The 16805-nt window shown below is 43.0% G+C and overlaps 1 protein-coding gene across 14 annotated transcripts in view; it reads right to left on the bottom strand.

Annotated features, from left to right (window-relative positions):
- Positions 1-16805, bottom strand: part of Rbms3 (RNA binding motif single stranded interacting protein 3) — a 1318100-nt gene that overhangs the window by 99608 nt on the left and 1201687 nt on the right. For 11 of the 14 annotated variants that reach the window (XM_026779049.1, XM_026779048.1, XM_026779046.1 and 8 more), the window contains 2 exons: positions 5844-5940; positions 3522-3572 (listed from right to left, as the gene is read on the bottom strand). In XM_026779049.1, the coding sequence (XP_026634850.1) occupies positions 3522-3572; positions 5844-5940 (148 nt within the window). The remainder of the gene's footprint in view (positions 1-3521; positions 3573-5843; positions 5941-16805) is intronic. The other 3 variants (XM_026779051.1, XM_026779057.1, XM_005348062.3) reach the window with 1 other exon arrangement.

Genomic DNA, 16805 nt, shown 5'->3' on the forward strand with positions numbered 1-16805 from the left:
GGACGGCCACTGACACACAACAATGGAACAGACACTGATGACAGTACAGCTGCTGGACGGCCACTGACATCACAGCAACGGGACGGCCACTGACAGCCTGGCCAGCACCTCGGGGACTGCTGTTTGGCCACATTTCCTTCCCCTCATCCCTGCCCTTCCCTAATAAACTCCTACGTGGGTTTGTCTAGTTCTGTGGTTTATGTATCATGGCTGCAAAGAAACAACATACATGCCCATATACCAATCTAATACAGACATTTGGTACTCTTTTCAGCTGATTCCAGGATGTTTCAAATTGACATTGAAAGCTAAGCAGGACGGGGGGGGGGTACTGAAAATAATTGGAATTAGATATTTGAGATGTAGATACTGACAATATGAAAATACCTGTCAATCAAGCTTCATTTAGTGATAAAAGATAGACTTAATAGCTATTATCTATTTTGGGAAGGGGAGAGGACAAGGCTTAATTTTTATCTTGCTTATAGTTCCATATCACTGTCCATCATTGAAGGAAGTCAGGACAGGCCATGGAGGGGTGCTGCTTATTGGATTGCTCTCATGGCTTAATAGCTATTATCTTTAAGAATTAGATGTTAAACTGTTTAATTGGGAAACATATTAATTAATGATATCAATAATTTCATGTTTATGGCTAAAGGTATTTGCACTGAACTTACTGGCAAGGAATTTAAGTACTCCCCAAATGTGTTAGAAAAAGGTTGACTCAATTATCCTTAGGTTTATTTCTATACAAACATCCATTTTCTACAAATGATATTATTTAAAATATAATTAGATAATCTATTTATTTCAACTTGTTGATAATTTGCCAAGACATATTTCTTTTTTTTTTAAGATTTATTTATTTATTATTTATACAACATTCCTTCTATGTATGCTTGCAGGCCAGAAGAGGGCACCAGATCTCATTATAGATGGCTGAGAGCCACCATGTGGTTGCTGGGAATTGAACTCAGGACCTCTGGAAGAGCAGCCAGTGCTCTTAACCTCTGAGCCATCTCTCCAGCCCGCCAAGACATATTTCAGAGCATTGGTACTACATCTCATTTAATGAACAAAATCCATAATTATTTAGAGATTGCTATGTTCTTGTGAGGACAAGAAAAATTGAATCTGTTGCTCAGTTTCCTATGAGCTAGAACAATTTCCCAGCTCAGTAATCCCAGTCAAGAATCAACACAATCAGTCAGCAACTTGTTCTGTCTTGCCAGCCCCAGTTAGTCTGTTTCTTGGCCTCAAATAGCTGAAATATATTTACATATTAGTATCAGAAAGAGAGAGTGGGAGAGAGGAGGAGGAGGGAGGTAGGGAGAGAGGAAGAGCAGTTTTACTGTTGCCTTGATGAAGACCTCAGACCAGCTGGTAAAGTTCCTTAAACAGTATAGACAACCAGCGAGCCTGTTGGGGGTGCAGCTGATGCTACAAAACCCTGTGTTGCCATGGCACTGTTTAGCTCATTTTCAGAAAACAAAGTGGTGGGTGGCCCAGACAATCCTTTGTCCAGGAAACCACTGGAGCCATAGACCTCACATGTTAGCCTTAGAGGCCAAGCCCAACCATGATACATAGCTCAATCATGGAAAATGATGTGGTATCATTGACCAGATAAAATCCAAAGAGATGCATTAAAACACGCGTGCGCGCGCGCATACACACACACACACACACACACACACACACACACACACACCCCTACTATTTGAGGGAAAAAGATAGGCTCTAAACACACATGCAGCCAGAGCTGAAGATGCTTTGAGGTAGAGGAATCAGAATGCTTTAGCTACAGTCCCTAGTTCCAGCTGAAATTAAGATCTAAGCAACTTCCCACCCCGCCCCCGTCTATCTGTCTGTCTCTGTTCCCCTCCGTCCCTATATCCCTGTTTTAGAAGTTCAAGAAGAACTGGGGATTCATCCATGACATCTGGAAAAATGTTTGGTGTTTTCCAGATGTACATTCCTTTTAGTCACAAGGTGACGGTGCTTCTCTCAGAGGGAGAGAAGATGAACATTAGTACTCTGTAGGTGAGCACACTGTTATTTTTTAGAAGGTTATTGGTTCCTTTTGGACAGTCTCCTTTCCAAAGCTTGTCAGGCCTCCTGAGCTTCCCTCAGATGACTTGGTCTGTGTTAGGCTATATATTGCTTTGACAGAACATGCTGAATTCTACCTCATGGCTTGGAGAGAGCCTGGATTTTTGTTCTGTATTAGACATATTGTTATAATTTATAGAACACAGGCGAGATGAACTCAGGAAGCCCCCAAAATGTATAAATAAGAGAAAATAGAGGGATTTGCAAAATATAGACTCCACTTCTGTGGTGGTAAGTTATATATACGTTGAAGTATGTAAATAAAAGATAGTTATTGAAATGCTAGAGGCAATATGAAAAGTTACTTTTTAAAAAGATGAATTGACGGCTTGCAAATCTGTAAAACATAGTCTCTGACCTCTGAGTCCAGTAAATTTGCACATGTATTGTGTGTGTGTGTGTGTGTGTGTGTGTGTGTGTGTACTTTTAATCCCCTGGTCTTTGCTATGGTGGCTTTATGCAAATGAGGTATCTAAAAGGTTAAAATTCTATAATGAGAATGTTTATGGTAGTCAGACTTTATATTCTGTCATTTATGGTTTCTGCACCCCAACCTCCACCTAAACACTGTTAAGTGATAGAAAAAGAAACCCAAGCAACACAACTCCCTGCCTAGGTGCTGACCCCTCTCTCATACTTGAACGAGTGTGATGCTACTGAAATTCTCTCTGTCTCTCTGTCTCTCTGTCTCTCTGTCTCTCTCTCTCTCTCTCTCTCTCTCTCATTCTATCCATCTGTCTTCCTCTTTCCTTCCTTTCCTATAGAGCTATAAAAACTGCGAAACCAAACCAAGATCAGAGGGCTCTTTTGCTGCTTTCCAGGCTCTCCTGTAATACTTCTCACTGGGGACTGAGGACTGAGCCACTAATTCAGCAAATAGAAAGTACGTGGAACGTTCTGAAAGGCGTTTCTTCCCCAGGAAAGTATAGAACGGCAAATAGACATTAACATTAAAAATCTACCCACTTTGCTGTCCAGGTATTATCTTTTCTTAGTAGGAATTACAAATGCATTTCATTGAGTCTGTACTTAGCCATGATGGCCCCAAATGTCTCCAGAGTCTATCACAGTGCACTGAGATTAAGGGGAACATAACAAAATGATGGGGACCCCAAAAGCTATTCTTCATATTTCAGGCTTAATTGGCAAGAATTCTGAGTTTCTCTCTGAAGCAGGTGTCGTCTTTCATGCAAATTTCTGTTTCTGCCTCCGTCTCCACCCCTATCTCTAACTGCCGGCGGCATGTGCTTCTGTGCCTTCTCTGGTGGCCACTCAGCTTCTGGAAAGTGCCTGTCTGAAAGAGTTCTAGTATATGACCAAAGCTCCACCCCGAAGCCACTATGCATCACAAAAGCTTGCACTTGGATAATAGAAATATTGAGCCTCAGGTGACTGAGAACACTTACTGTTGGTTGCATAATGTATGGCAGATGAGGCGTCCATGAAGAGCTCTGGACCTATGCATCAAACAGCATTCATTAGGACAAGGCAATCACAGAGGAAACCTCGTTCTTGCGTTCGGTGGCATTGCACTGTCATAGGGAGTGGAGACGGGAAATCTCGGCCCTGATTAATTTAGCAATTCCCCATCTAGGTGGCTAGATGCAATGCCCACACAGGCCACGCTGTGTGTGTGTGTGTGTGTGTGTGTGTGTGTGTGTGTGTGTGCGCGTGTGTGCATACATTTGTATAGAGCCTAAGGACAACCTCATGTGTCATTCATAAGGTAAAATTTACCTCGTATTTTTGAGCCGGGTTCTCTCACTAGCTTGGAACTTGTCAAGTGGGCTGACTTTCCAGTGAGCCCCAAAATCTGCTTCTCTGCCTCCTTAGTTGAAATTACAAATTTGTATCATTATATCTTCTTTTTCTGTGGGTTTTGGGGATCATAAGCATTTTGCTGACTGAGCCACTTCCCCAGCCCTCATAGTTGAACCCCGAAACCTTATTTTGTTGAAGGCTAAAGTCATAAAAAGCCCCAGAGACTTTGTGAAGGTCAGGTCCCAGGGACATCCAGGGAGACACTGAGAATCAGAGTTTGACTCTTAAGGCCTCTATTCCTTCCCTTAAAACCACAGCTCCACACACTCAGACGACCCCATCTTAGAACGAGCCAAGTAGCAAAGGGAGTGTCAGAAAGAAATAAAACAGGAAGTGCAGCGGGATATTTCAGGTTGAGTCAACTTAAACACATGTGTGCTAGTATTCTCTCATGATAACTGGTACTGTGGAGAAAAATGTGTATGACCGGCACCAGCTCTTCAAAAAGGTGTCGTGTGTGTCACCTGAATGAGAATTTCTTTTTTTTTTTTTAAGTGGCGCAAAGTAAGAATTAATGCAGAAAAAAAGCCGTGATCTGCCGTTTGGGACAATGTAATCACTTTCCTGTGGCTATTTTATTCATGTCACCTAAGTATTCCATGCTGTGGCTCAGTGGGTGGTCTTGGCTCCAGCAGAGGCCAAGATCAGAAAAAAGAAAACATACACTCATGCACGTGTGTGCGTGCAGACACCGACACACACACACACACACACACACACACACACACACACATGCACGCACATCTAAAGGAAGAACAAAACTGAATAAAACACACCTGCACACAACCTCATGAGTCCCAAGAGACAGCAATTAAGAGGTCAGCCACTCTGGAAATATCTCATCCAATTTAAACAAGCTCTACCCAGTTGGCGTGGGGATCTCGTTGCAAGAGTCTGGGTGGGGAAAAGGAAAGGTGTGCTTCTAGGGAGCCCCGTGGTTAAGGGGAGGAGCATATCAACTTCAAGCTGGTGCTCTGACAGATGGGACATCCTGGAAAATGTATGGGGCGACCGAGCCAGGGAAAGGACATGGGATTAGTAGCAACGGGAGACATTAGCCTCCTGCTCACTCTGAAACTCCCACCCACACACATTCTGCCTGCTACAAAGAAATCCCAGGTCCGCACACTTGTGTGTTCTCAATCTTTCCCATTCACATCTGTCCTATTCAGCGTTTACAGGCGTGTTCTCATGAGAGCTGGAAGAGGAGCGATGAGCAGCAGCAGGTACAGAGTAGAGTGCCGGGCACAGCTGGCAGCTAGTTCCCATGGACAAGGTAAGAAGTGGGTTTGCGGCAGGCCTGTGACTATGTCAATTCACCTCCGGACTTGGAACTACTGGCTAGAACGCTTAGTGTAGGACACACAGTAAATCTCAGGTGCCCCCAAATTTCCATACACGGGACCCCCAAAGTCTCATTTTTCTAGGAATAAGAAATGGGGCAAAGAGCAGGAAGAAGAAACATGTTTTACAACTTGGATGATCTTCCCTATTGGGATGTCCCATCTAACAGGGCAACTGTGACCAAAAGGAGAGAGAGATGGCAATGGCACGCCACCCTGGAGTAGGGATCCCTACAAAGGTGCTGTTAAAGAAGACCCAGTGAGGAATGTGAGCAATGAAAACAGCAGACGACAGGCAGCATCATTTCCCAGCATGGAAGGAGCTGCACTGACATAGGCAGGAAGAGCAGGAAGCATGTGAGATTTGATTATTCAGTGAACAGATGCAAATTAACCCCGGGAAGCCAGGAAGCCTACACTAATCACATGAACATTATCGTATTAAGGGATGACTACTATGTGGCTCACACATTTTTCTTTTAATTCTACCGTGCACTTTTGGGCTCTCGGGAGCACATGACTGCATAGGACCATCTCGCATGAGGTGCAGGTGAACAGACGTACCTGGTATGTGGAGACGGGGGAGGCAGCAATGAATGGCGTGATGGATGTCTGTGGGATCATGCGGTTGGTTGCGAGACTGTACGGTGAAGAATAAAATCTGCGAACAGAAAACAACAAAAAAGAATTCATGAAGGAAGCCGCTGCATGTCTCGCCTATAGTCCAGCTCTTCTGAGTACGCCAGGGAAGGAGAGCCCCCACTCTTCTTCCAGAAGGTTTACAATATCTGGTTCCTCAAATCAGCTAAACACAGGGACAATTTCAATCATCCTATAAAATCAACTGCGAACACAGCTGTCTTGATAACTAAAAGGCAGAGAGAAGCATCAAGCCTTACACAAGGTGGTGGTGTCCAAGAGTCCTCTGAAAGAGTAGTGGATAGAGAAGGTGCCAGGCTTTGTAAGGGTGGCTGGTGACTGACCACAACAATTGCATCTGTTCAGGAAATAAGATTTCACTCCTAGAAGGTTCGAGATATGTTGTGCTAGGGTCCGTACTTCCTGCAGAGAATATTTTCTCCGTGGAAAGAGAAGAGGATGAAGGATGACTTGCTTCTGGATTGAAAGAAGAACTTTCTGGATTCCATCAAGGAAGTAGTATAGATAACAGGATCATGGGACATGCTCCAGGAAAGTATGATGAACAATTCATTTTCCTGACCTTCTAGAAGCCTCAATAAACAACTGTGACATGATACTGGGTGAAAATAGGAAGGAACTAATGAATCCAAGGAATAACCTGCTAGAGAGTGACGACAGAGAAATCAGAGAAATTCCTGGACACAGAAACCATTGGGATACTTAACTGGTGGGCTAGGTCTTAGCATCCACATCCACCTGGTGTCTAAGTGTTCAGTAGGATTTTAAGCCCTATTTCCTCCCACATAGCTCCATGTATGTGAAAGGCCAAAGCCGCCATCCACAGAAACCGAGGTCACATGATTGCACTTCTGTTCCTATTGATTGGGAAAAATCAGGGATAAAGCAGTGGCTGTTTCCTTTGCTAAATGCATAACAAAAGTTAATCAATCACGATGCTCATTCTCTGGTTAGCAGGACGAAGCCTTAATTAACCCTTCAGGTTCTCTGGCACTTTGAAGACAGAGTCACATGAGTTTCCCTAAAAGGAAGCATTTCCTGATACACTTGGAGGATACAGAAAAACCAAGATTCACCTTTGCCACGTGAAAACCCTATGCTCTAGATTACTTAAAATATCTAAGACAAAGCACCAGTCCTATAAGTATTAGAGCACATTGTCCGGAGGGTAGAGGCAAGAACAAGATATGTGTATGGACATGCACAACCTTTTCAAATACTTTTTATTGTAGTTGGTGGAATCCATGAATGTGAAATTTGTGAACGAGGAGGGATGGCTGTAACCAGGGGGAACATCAAAGCAGTGGGGCTCAAGGGAGTTAAGTTACATTAAAGATGCGAAACACTGCAAAGCGCACCATCCTGTTTATATCACAATGTGGGTAAGGCAGAATCATAGAGGCAGGGCTAGGTCAGCAGTTGGTATAGTCTAGTTCTGACAGAAGGAGCTGATTCCAGAGGACAGGGAGGGGACTTAGGAGGAGGTGCAGCTCCTCAATACCCTGGTTTCTGTGGTTTCAAACGGTGTGCGCTTGACACAATCATAGAGTTATACCCCAATGAGAAAACATGCTATTAAACTATATATACTCAAAATTCTACCAAATTGTCCTTGCTTTGGAGGGAGGATTGCTTTTGGAAAGGGGTCTCATGTCACCTAAAGCTGGCCATTAACTTATTAAGTAACTGAAGCTGGTCTTGAACTCCTGATCTTCCTGTTTCAGCTGACAGAATACTGGGGTTAAAGGTATATACCATCATGCCATGCAGGAAACACTGTTTTTGAGACAGCATCTCACAATGAACAACAGACTGACTTTGAACTCACAGAGACTGGCCTTCCTCTGCCTGGCTTCTAAACTGTCTTTTATGAAGTAGATTGCTTCATATAAGACAATTGTCTTTGTCCTTTTTATTTTGATTTCTGTGTATGTGTGTTTGTCTGTTCATCTGTCTGTGCACTGTCCAAGTGCAGGTGCTCACAGAAGCCAGAAGAGGCCATAGGAAGCTCTGCAGCTGGAGTTGCAGGCGGTTTTCAGCCATGTGACCTAGGTGCTGGGACCCAAACCCGGGGTCCTGTGAAAGAGCAGTTTGTGTTCTTAGCCACAGTGCCATCTCTCGGGCCTCTATTTTCCTCTTTAACATGTTTCCTGAGCCTTTACTATGTGTGCCCACGACAGACGGGACTCCAGAACATCACACAATAAATTCTCCTTTACCTGGTCCCTCACAGTGTGCCTCACCTTGGCGCTCATCCGCCGACCAGCCTTCAAGGGAGCAGAATTCAGTCACTGGCTTGACGACCAGGCTACTGCCAACCTCTCTGCTCCCATACTGGAGATTCCGGAACTTTCACCCCCACCCCCCGCCCCCGTGATCCTATTCTTCCCAATCCCCTAAGCAGTACAATGTGAAATCTATCTCCACAGATGGCTTCCAGCTTCTGGGGCCCCACCCTTTGCCCTCTCAACTGTCATGGCTTTAGGCACTTATTGCTAACGAAGCAACTGCCATCTCTGGCCCCATTTTTTAAAAATCCCTCTCCTTTATTATTTTCCTTTGCTCTATAACTGAAGCTGTGAGAAGTTTCTCATAAAATATCTCGGCTATGAATTGAATGTGTCTCCCACCTCTGCGGTTCATACACTGGAATCTTGACTTCTGGAGGGGCTGTATTAGAAGATGGGCCTCCAAAGAAGCAATTAAAGTAAAACAGAACAACAAGGGTGGGTCCTTGGCTAGATAGAATTTGTAATTTCAATTAAAAACACATACCTAAGAGCCCATTCTTCCACCCCACCCCCACACAGGAGGAAGAATCACCTAGCAGATAGGATGGAAGCACCCAGAGAGACAGGAAGGGGGCATCTTCACAGAAAGCAAATTATGTCCTTGATTTTGAACTTCAAGTCTTTGGCATTTGTGAGGAGATCAATTGCAGTTTAGACAATGACTTCCATATGGAAGCCCCAGTTGGAAAATACAGCATATTTTTTAATTTTCTGAGATTCTGGAACTTTCTCCTCCCTATGATCCTGTTGTTCCCAATTCCACTGAGCAGTATAGTGTGAAATTTATCTACACAGATGGTTATATCTCTCCTTAAAACGTTAGTTCAATGTGGATTCAGGTAAACATGGCCTTGCTGCCTAGGAGGGAGTCTGAGGAACTGGAGTATCGTAGTGACTGTTTATTGACTGACTGAATGAACGCAAAGTCAAGGCTAGAATTCAGACCATGGAAGACGGGTCCGTGAAGTAGACAGAAAGCCAGAAATGAGAGTCCAGAGAGGGGAAATCCCACACCACATCTTGGTAAATGATCAAGGGAAATTAAGTACTGTCAGCTTTTGAAGAATGAAGGGCATTCATAAATAGATATAGCAACCCCTTTCTGTGAAAAATGCAGTTAGTGTTTAATAATCCCTTTTAGGTCTTTGACAAATTTTGTCTCAGAGAGACTTTGCCTAGGCTGCTAAGGACAAGCCAAGTACCCAGGGCCACTCAACAAAGTATCTGTCCCGTGTCCCATACAATGATGTAACCTTTGGCACAAGCTCCTAAACTGACAGATAAAACGTGATAAATTTTAGTAAGAACGGTCTATTTTGTAAAATGTTCCAATCGGCGTATTAAAAATGAAAGCAATAAAAGTTGGATTGACAGCATTCGCAAAGAAATCCTGTGGGGAACGCAGAAACAGAAATACAAAGAAACCAAGCAAGTAAATGGACACTCACAAGAGGAACCCGTGTGGGCAATTTTCATGTGTTTTCTTTCTATCTTCTCTAATCCCTTCCATCAAACATAAGTGACATTTCACACTGCGCAGCGTGTTCTGACACTGCCATTCAAGTTGGAGTCACTCAGAACCGACAGCACGCTGGGAAGGGTGGACAGGGCACTGAATCTCCTAAATCTGTGATCCTGATGTTTTTGCTCTGTTTTTCAAATCCAATGAGGAGCCAGAAGAATCTTCTGAAACCCCCAGGTTGGGGCATTCCAGCAGAGGCTAGTATGGTAGCTGGGGCTTAGGAGGGCTGCACCCAAGGGAGAAACACTGACTCTAAATGAAGGACCACAGTGTGTTTGGGACCCTGACACATGTCCACACCATGCTTTTCAAACACTGTCTGCCTGAGGAGATAGCTCAGCAAAGGGTAGACAGGAGACTTGGGTTTGTTGCCTAGAATGCACTTAAGGAGAGCCAGTTGTGGTAGCATGCCCTTGTAACCCCAGCACTGGGGAAGTGGAGAGAAGAGGGTGGCTAAACCTCACTCAACAGACAACCTACTCTAATTTTGGTGAGATTCTGGAAAGTGAGAAACCCTGTCTCAAAAGTTATGCTAAGTGTCTCCTGGAGATTGACATCTGAGGTTAAAATCTAGGCTAAACATGAATACATACACACACATATATTATAAATACATACACACATGCACATGCATATATCATACCACATAGAAACATATCCTATATATACTCACACATGCATGCATGTGAGTAAAAGCACACACATGCATCATATACACACATACACATATGCACACAATACATCATACCACATAGTGATATCATATACATACACTCACACATGCATGCATGTGAGTACAAGCACACATGCATATGCAATTCCAAACACACTTGCACCTGCACACACATGTATATACAAAACACAGAAACAAAGCCATTTCCTTTTACCTAGATATATATTTAGCCAAATCCAAATAAATTCTTCAAGTGGAGCTGTTATATAATGGGGAGCAGCTAATAGAAAATCAACCTAACTTGTAGTCACTGTAACAAAGTAAGAGGCGCTCCATGCATGTGCCTTAGTGGTTTTTATCTGATAATGCATGTGTCATGACTGGTGAAAGAAGTCACAAGACCATGAGAATGCATGACCAGGCAAATGGTTCAACCAAAAATAGTTTATTCTCTTAAGAGTTTTTTAATATTTAGCGATTTTCAGATTTATTGTTTATTTCATGTGTATGATTGTCTATCTACATCAATGTGTGTTTGCCACAAGTGTGCAGAGACTGAGAAGCCAGAAGAGGGTGCCAGATCCCTTGTAACTGGAGTTACAGATGGTTATGACCAGGCATGTAGGTGCTGGGGACCTGAATTTAGGTCCTCTAGAAGAGCATATAGGGCTCTCGGCCACTGAGCCATCCTCACTCCACAGCCCTACATACATGCTTGCATATATGCAGGCATATACACACATATACATATATGTGTACACACACATATATGATTTGTATTGAATGAAAGCCTTTTTTATATATTTAACTGGACAGTTCTAAGCTTGAGGCAGTTCTTCCTTCCTTTGACAAAGTCTGGAAACAATCGGATGCTACTGACATCCAGAAAGTTCTGGGATCCTACAGATCATTCTGCAATGCAGAGGGGAAAAAAAAATCTACCCACAACTTATCTGGATTGACATGCTAATAGTGCTGACATTAAGAACCTTGCATGGGGTGGGCATATGGATGAGGCTTCACAGGAACTAAACATCAAATGATGATGGGCTAAGAGCAAACTAACACATAGCACTCCAAGCTGCCCATAAAAAGTCTGTCTATCTTCGTGTACGGCACGCACTCAGGTACTTGACTTGCGAGTGGAGGTCAGAGGACAGCCACAGATGTGGGTCCTCACTTCCCACTTTGCTTTTGAGACAAGGTCTCTCATTTCGCTGCTGTCTACACCAGGCTAGCCCATCCCTGAACCTCAGGAATTCTCTTGTCTCCACTTCCCATCTTCCTGTAGGAGTGTGAGATTACACACTCACACTAAAGCATCCGGTTTACATGGGTGGTGGGGACCCAAACTGAGAACATCACTCCTGTGCTGCAGGCGCTTTGCCCACTGAGCCATCTCCCCAGCCCCTGCTTCATGTGAACTCTTAAGAAATGCAAAGAGTTCCTGAGGTTTCTGCCTGAAAGGCAGGAAAGGCAAGCATGCTTCCTAAGCCCAGGAAAATGAGGGTGTGGGGTCACTAATGGAGTATCAGTTTGCCTAAGGAAAGACCACCTCCAGGGGATTCTCAGCCAGCAGTAATACAGTAAATCTCATTTCACTCACAATAAAAATAACATGGACATATCAATAACCTCAGGGTGGAATGTTTTTACCATAAAGAAAACATACAAAATCCTATTTGCCCACCAAAATAAACAGTAAGAGCTAGTGTTTCATGTCCACAGGCAATATTGTTAGAGCTGGAACCATGCATACGATCCACGGGGTAATACAACAGCCTGAGATTAATAAGTTCTCGGTCATTTTTACTGGAATACCAACATAGCTTTTTCATTCGTTTCTTTCTTAGAGAAATAAGATAGGCTTCCGTATCACTTAATATCAAATGCCTAACCAGCTGGCAAAGAATGCCACAGGAGACATTCCGTTTCTCACCTCCCACAAGAACACATTGGGCTCCAATAAAATCCCCTGCGAGGCTTTATGCAGCGTATTGTGGGGGAGGCGGCACGGGAAAGATGTGCTCTGGAATGTGGGAAGGCTTATTTCTCATCTACCACACTCATGTGAGAAAGTGATGGGATTTCATAACGGGCTTCTAGGTGAGAGAAACCTATGGGTGATGGTAATAGCAAATTCCAGTGGAATCCAGCTGCAAGAGTAGAGAGAAACAGACATTTTTATTTTGCCAAAGCTGGTCTATGGTAAAAATGAAGTTATTCAGGTTTTCTTTTTGGGTCATAACTTTGACACTAACTTCCAACTCTTATGTAAAACTGATATTCGACTGATTTCAGTTGGCAACTTGGCTGGATTCAGACAGACGGAAATGGCACTTCCCAGTCACTACATGCCAACAGCAAGTCTTACTCTGGCAGAGTTACACTGATTAACACATAAGCTAAACAAAGTCTCCATTCTAGTTTCACAGCACAGTATTTAAAAGGGCAGTTATGGGACTCTGCTCATTTGATTATTTTACTAATTGGTAATACATCTGAGATCATACCCATCCCTCAACTCTTATGTTCCAACTTTTCCCAACCCTTTTGCAACTCCCCATCTCTTCTTCATACTCTTCACTGTTTTTATTTTTACAGCATATTGAGAAGTTGCTGGTATGTGCCTGTACATAGGGCCATTCAGTGGTACGTGGGCAGCCCATCAGGGACTATGCCTTTGAAGGAAACCACACCCTCCTCCAGCAATCCTCAGCTAGGGATGGGGCCTCGTTAGCCCCTCCTTGTCCATGCTAGACAAGGCTTGATCCTGTGCACCAGATCCCATGGTTTTGTGCCGGCACCCACAGCTGTTGTGAGGTCAAGAACATAACAGCCCTGTCATGTCCAGACTACTTTGCCGCTCACAGTTTTAGCTACTGGTGTGGTTTGAACTTGCAATTTGCATGCCGTGCCAGACCTATGGAGGTAAACCTTCATTCTTCCAGCTGATGGTCGTGTTCTGAGAGGTGGATTCCGAATCTAGAAAGTGGTTTCAGGAAATAGTCTATTTCTACTTCCAGGCTGTTCCTTGCTTCCTGGTATGACCAGATGTAACCAGGCACCGGCAATCTCCTGCCACCATAGCCAACAGCTGAGCTGATCACCTACCTCTCTCTCACTGCCATGCCTTTCCTATCATAATGGACTGTCCCCTCAAACCATGAGCCAAACAGAATCATACCCCTCAAGCGGCTTCTTTGTAGGAATTTGGTCCCAGCAATGAGGACACTAGAGACCAGGACAATATTATACTCAGTGTATAGTTATTAGATATCAGAGGATCATCAAAAACATCATTACTACAGTGTGGAGCCTCAGCAAGAGAACAGCTCAGTCTGGAGCATCACAGAGTTCTCAGTCTCTCCTCAGAATACAAGTGCCTCTCCTGTAGGAGCCAACCAAGTCAATTTTCATCTTTGAAAAAGTAAATATGTAATCAGGTAAATGGTAAAACTTAAATTCACCCTCCTCACTTATTTCCTAAAACACCATGAATCTTCCCGAGAATAAATTCCACCTTTTGTGTGCTATTCTTTAATATTTTGTATATATATAAAAGTGAAGACTGGCTGAAGAAATGTCTGAGCAGTTAAGAATGTTTGTTGTTCCTGCAGAGGTCCTGAGCTGAGTTTCCTGCACCACTTCTAGAGGATCACAACCCTGCAACTCCAGCTCCTGAGCATCAACCTTCTCTTCCAGACTCAGAGGGCACTGCACTTAATGTGTGCATGCGTACATACATGCACACACTCAAATGTACAAACACAGGAAGCTGCACACAGTTACTCATATACACACACTCACTCATACACACACACATACTCACACAATGGAATAGATTAGACTATATAATATAGTGTTATTTACAAGAAGAAAGGCGTTTTATATGCCTGCCTGGAATTGAAGAAATACGAAGATTGTAGCAAAATAATCTTATTCTTTGCCTTCTTCCACTAGATTATTTTTAAGAGTTTTGCTTATCTTTGGTTTATTGCCTTCTTTGGTAACTCCGTAATAACAACCCACTAGTAGGACAGCCATTTTTATATATGTATAATTGTGTAAATATGTGTATGTGTGCCTGCTTGTGCTGTGTGTATGTATGTGAGTGTGTGTGAGTGACTGTGTGCATGTGTGAGCATGAGTGAGTGTGCACGTGACTGTGTTTGAATGATGAATATGTATTGCCTACCTGTGTATATGTGTGTGTATGTGAGGATGTGTGGGATTCTGTATGTGAGTATGTGCAAGTGTGTGTAGGTCAGAAGACTAATGTCAGGAGTTGGTTCCCAGCTTTCATCTTATTGAGCAAGGGTCTTTCTTCTTGAGTCTGCTCTAATACTGAATACTCCCGGCTAGCTGCCCACGGGCTTTGAGCTTTTTCTTTCATCTCCACTTCCATGTCTCTGTAGAAGTGCTGGGTTTGCAGAAGCACAATACTGCATCTGGCTTTGTACATGGTCCCAACTTTTTATTTATGTTCCGGGGATTGAAATGAGATCATCAGACTCAGGTCATCAGGCTTGCACAGAAAGTGTTTTACCCTGTGATCCATCTCTTAGTCCCCTGAATTCATTCTTAACTCAAGACACAAACATGGACAGTTTGTCTTCCTAGTTATAAAACAGGACAATACTTAATAATACCTAAGAAGCAGCAGCCACAAATGATAGAGCCCACAACGGGCTGTGAACGTGGATTCAGACTATAAAGGCTTGAGTTTCAGAAGAAAGAAACATGGATGAGACCCAGCAGAAGGGAGGGTCAGTGTGGAAACACCAAACTCAGAGAGACAGAAAAGATCAAAACATCTGAGAGAGGAGGGGTTCAGAGAAGGTTCTGGACTGATGGGGTTGGTGAAGATCTTTTCCCATGCTGTAGGCTGCTGTTTTGTCTTGTTGACCATGTCCTTTTCTTTACAGAAGCTTTACAGTTTCAGAAGGTCCTGTTTATTAATTATTTCTCTCAGTGTTTGTGCTGCTGGGGTTATATTTCGGAAGTGGTCTCTGTACCAATGCGTACAAGTGTACTTCCCACTTTCTTTTCTATGAGGTTCAGTGTGGTTGACTTTACGTTGAGGTCTTTGATCCCTATGGACTTGAGTTTTGTGGATGGTGATAGATACGGATCTATTTTCATTATTCTACATGTTGAAATCCAGTTATACCAGCACCATTTGTTAAATATGCTTTCTTTTTTCCATTTGATATTTTTTGCTTCCTTGTCAAAAATCAGGTGTGTGGATTAATATCTAGGTCTTTGATTCAGTTCCCATGGGCCTCCTGTCTGGTTTTATACCAATACCAAGCTGTTTTCAATACTGTAGCTCTGTAGTAGAGTTTGAAGTCAGGGATTGTGATGCCTCCAGATGTTCTTTTATTGTTCAGGATTGTTTTGGCTATCCTGGGTGTTTTGTTTTTCCATATGAAGTTGAGTACTGGTCTTTTGAGGTCTGTGAAAGAATTTTGCTGGAATTTTGATGGGCATTGCATTGAATCTGTAGATTGTTTTTGGTAAGATTGACATTTTTACTATGTCAATTCTCCCTACCCAAGAGCATATGATATATCCTTCCTTTTTCTGGTGTCTTCTTCGATTTCTTTCTTCAAAGATTTAAAGTTCTTGTCATACAAGTCTTCCACTTGTTTGGTTAGAGTTACTCTGAGATATTTTATGCTATTTGTGGCTATTGTGAAGGGTGTTGTTTCTCTGATTTCTTTCCCAGCCCTTTTATCATCTGTGTACAGGAGGGCTACTGATTTTGTATCCTGCTACATTACTGAAAGTGTTTATGAGTTGTAGACGTTTCTTGGTAGAATTTTTGGGATCGCTTATGTAAAAATATCATATCATCAGCAAACAGTAAGAGTTTAACTTCTTTTCTGATTTGTATCCCCTTGATCTCCTTTTGGTGTCTTATTGCTCTAGCTAGGACCTCAAGAGCTATATTGAATAGATTTGGAGAGAGTGGACAACCTTGTCTTGTTCCTGATTTCAGTGGAATCACTGGGAGTTTTTCTCCATTTAGTTTGATGTTGGTTGTTGGCTTGCTGTATATTACCTTTATTATGTTTAGGTATGTTCCTTGTATCCTTGCTCTCTCCAAGACCTTTATCATGAACGGGTGTTGCTTTTTCAGCATCTAATGAGATGATCATGTGGTTTTTATTGTTCAGATTGTTTATATGGTGGATTACCATATTTGTGGTTATTGTGAAGGGTGATGTTTCTCTGATTTCTTTCTCAGCCCATCAAGGTTCTAATCTGTCTCTATCAGTACAATGGAGAGCAGAAGAGAAGAAAGGAAAGTTCGGACCTGGCTTTTCACCACACTACCCATTCTCAGAGGGGGACCCACAGGGAACTGCTACATA

The sequence above is a fragment of the Microtus ochrogaster genome, chromosome 5 (assembly GCF_000317375.1).
Source record: "Microtus ochrogaster isolate Prairie Vole_2 chromosome 5, MicOch1.0, whole genome shotgun sequence".
NCBI lineage: Eukaryota > Metazoa > Chordata > Mammalia > Rodentia > Cricetidae > Microtus > Microtus ochrogaster.